A 228-nucleotide genomic window follows, 5' to 3' on the forward strand; every position below is an offset into this window, starting at 1 on the left:
AGGTTGAGGGACGAGCCCACCCCGCTCTCCTGCAGGTACACCCCCAGCGAGCGCCGGTGGTGCGACAGCCCCGAGGACATCAGCAGGGAGCTGGGGGTCTGCGGGGACAGAGGATGTAGCGTGAGGTTGAGGATGGCCCCGGCAGCAAACAGCCGCATCGCTCAGGACACCCCTGGGCAAAACCACCCCCCCATCGTGCGGCCCCCCCACCTACCCGGCTGCCCTCCT

The 228-nt window shown here is 69.3% G+C and overlaps 1 protein-coding gene across 1 annotated transcript in view; it reads right to left on the reverse strand.

The window, feature by feature from the left end:
* Window positions 1-5: 5 nt before the first annotated feature.
* Window positions 6-228, reverse strand: part of LOC104466312 (myotubularin-related protein 5-like) — a gene marked incomplete at both ends in the record, with an annotated part of 2,191 nt that continues 1,968 nt past the window's right edge. The window contains one exon of the mRNA XM_010079689.1: window positions 6-90. Coding sequence (XP_010077991.1) covers window positions 6-90 — 85 coding nt within the window. The remainder of the gene's footprint in view (window positions 91-228) is intronic.

The sequence above is a fragment of the Pterocles gutturalis genome, unplaced genomic scaffold (genome assembly GCF_000699245.1).
Source record: "Pterocles gutturalis isolate BGI_N339 unplaced genomic scaffold, ASM69924v1 scaffold18759, whole genome shotgun sequence".
In the NCBI taxonomy this organism is placed as follows: Eukaryota; Metazoa; Chordata; class Aves; order Pterocliformes; family Pteroclidae; genus Pterocles; species Pterocles gutturalis.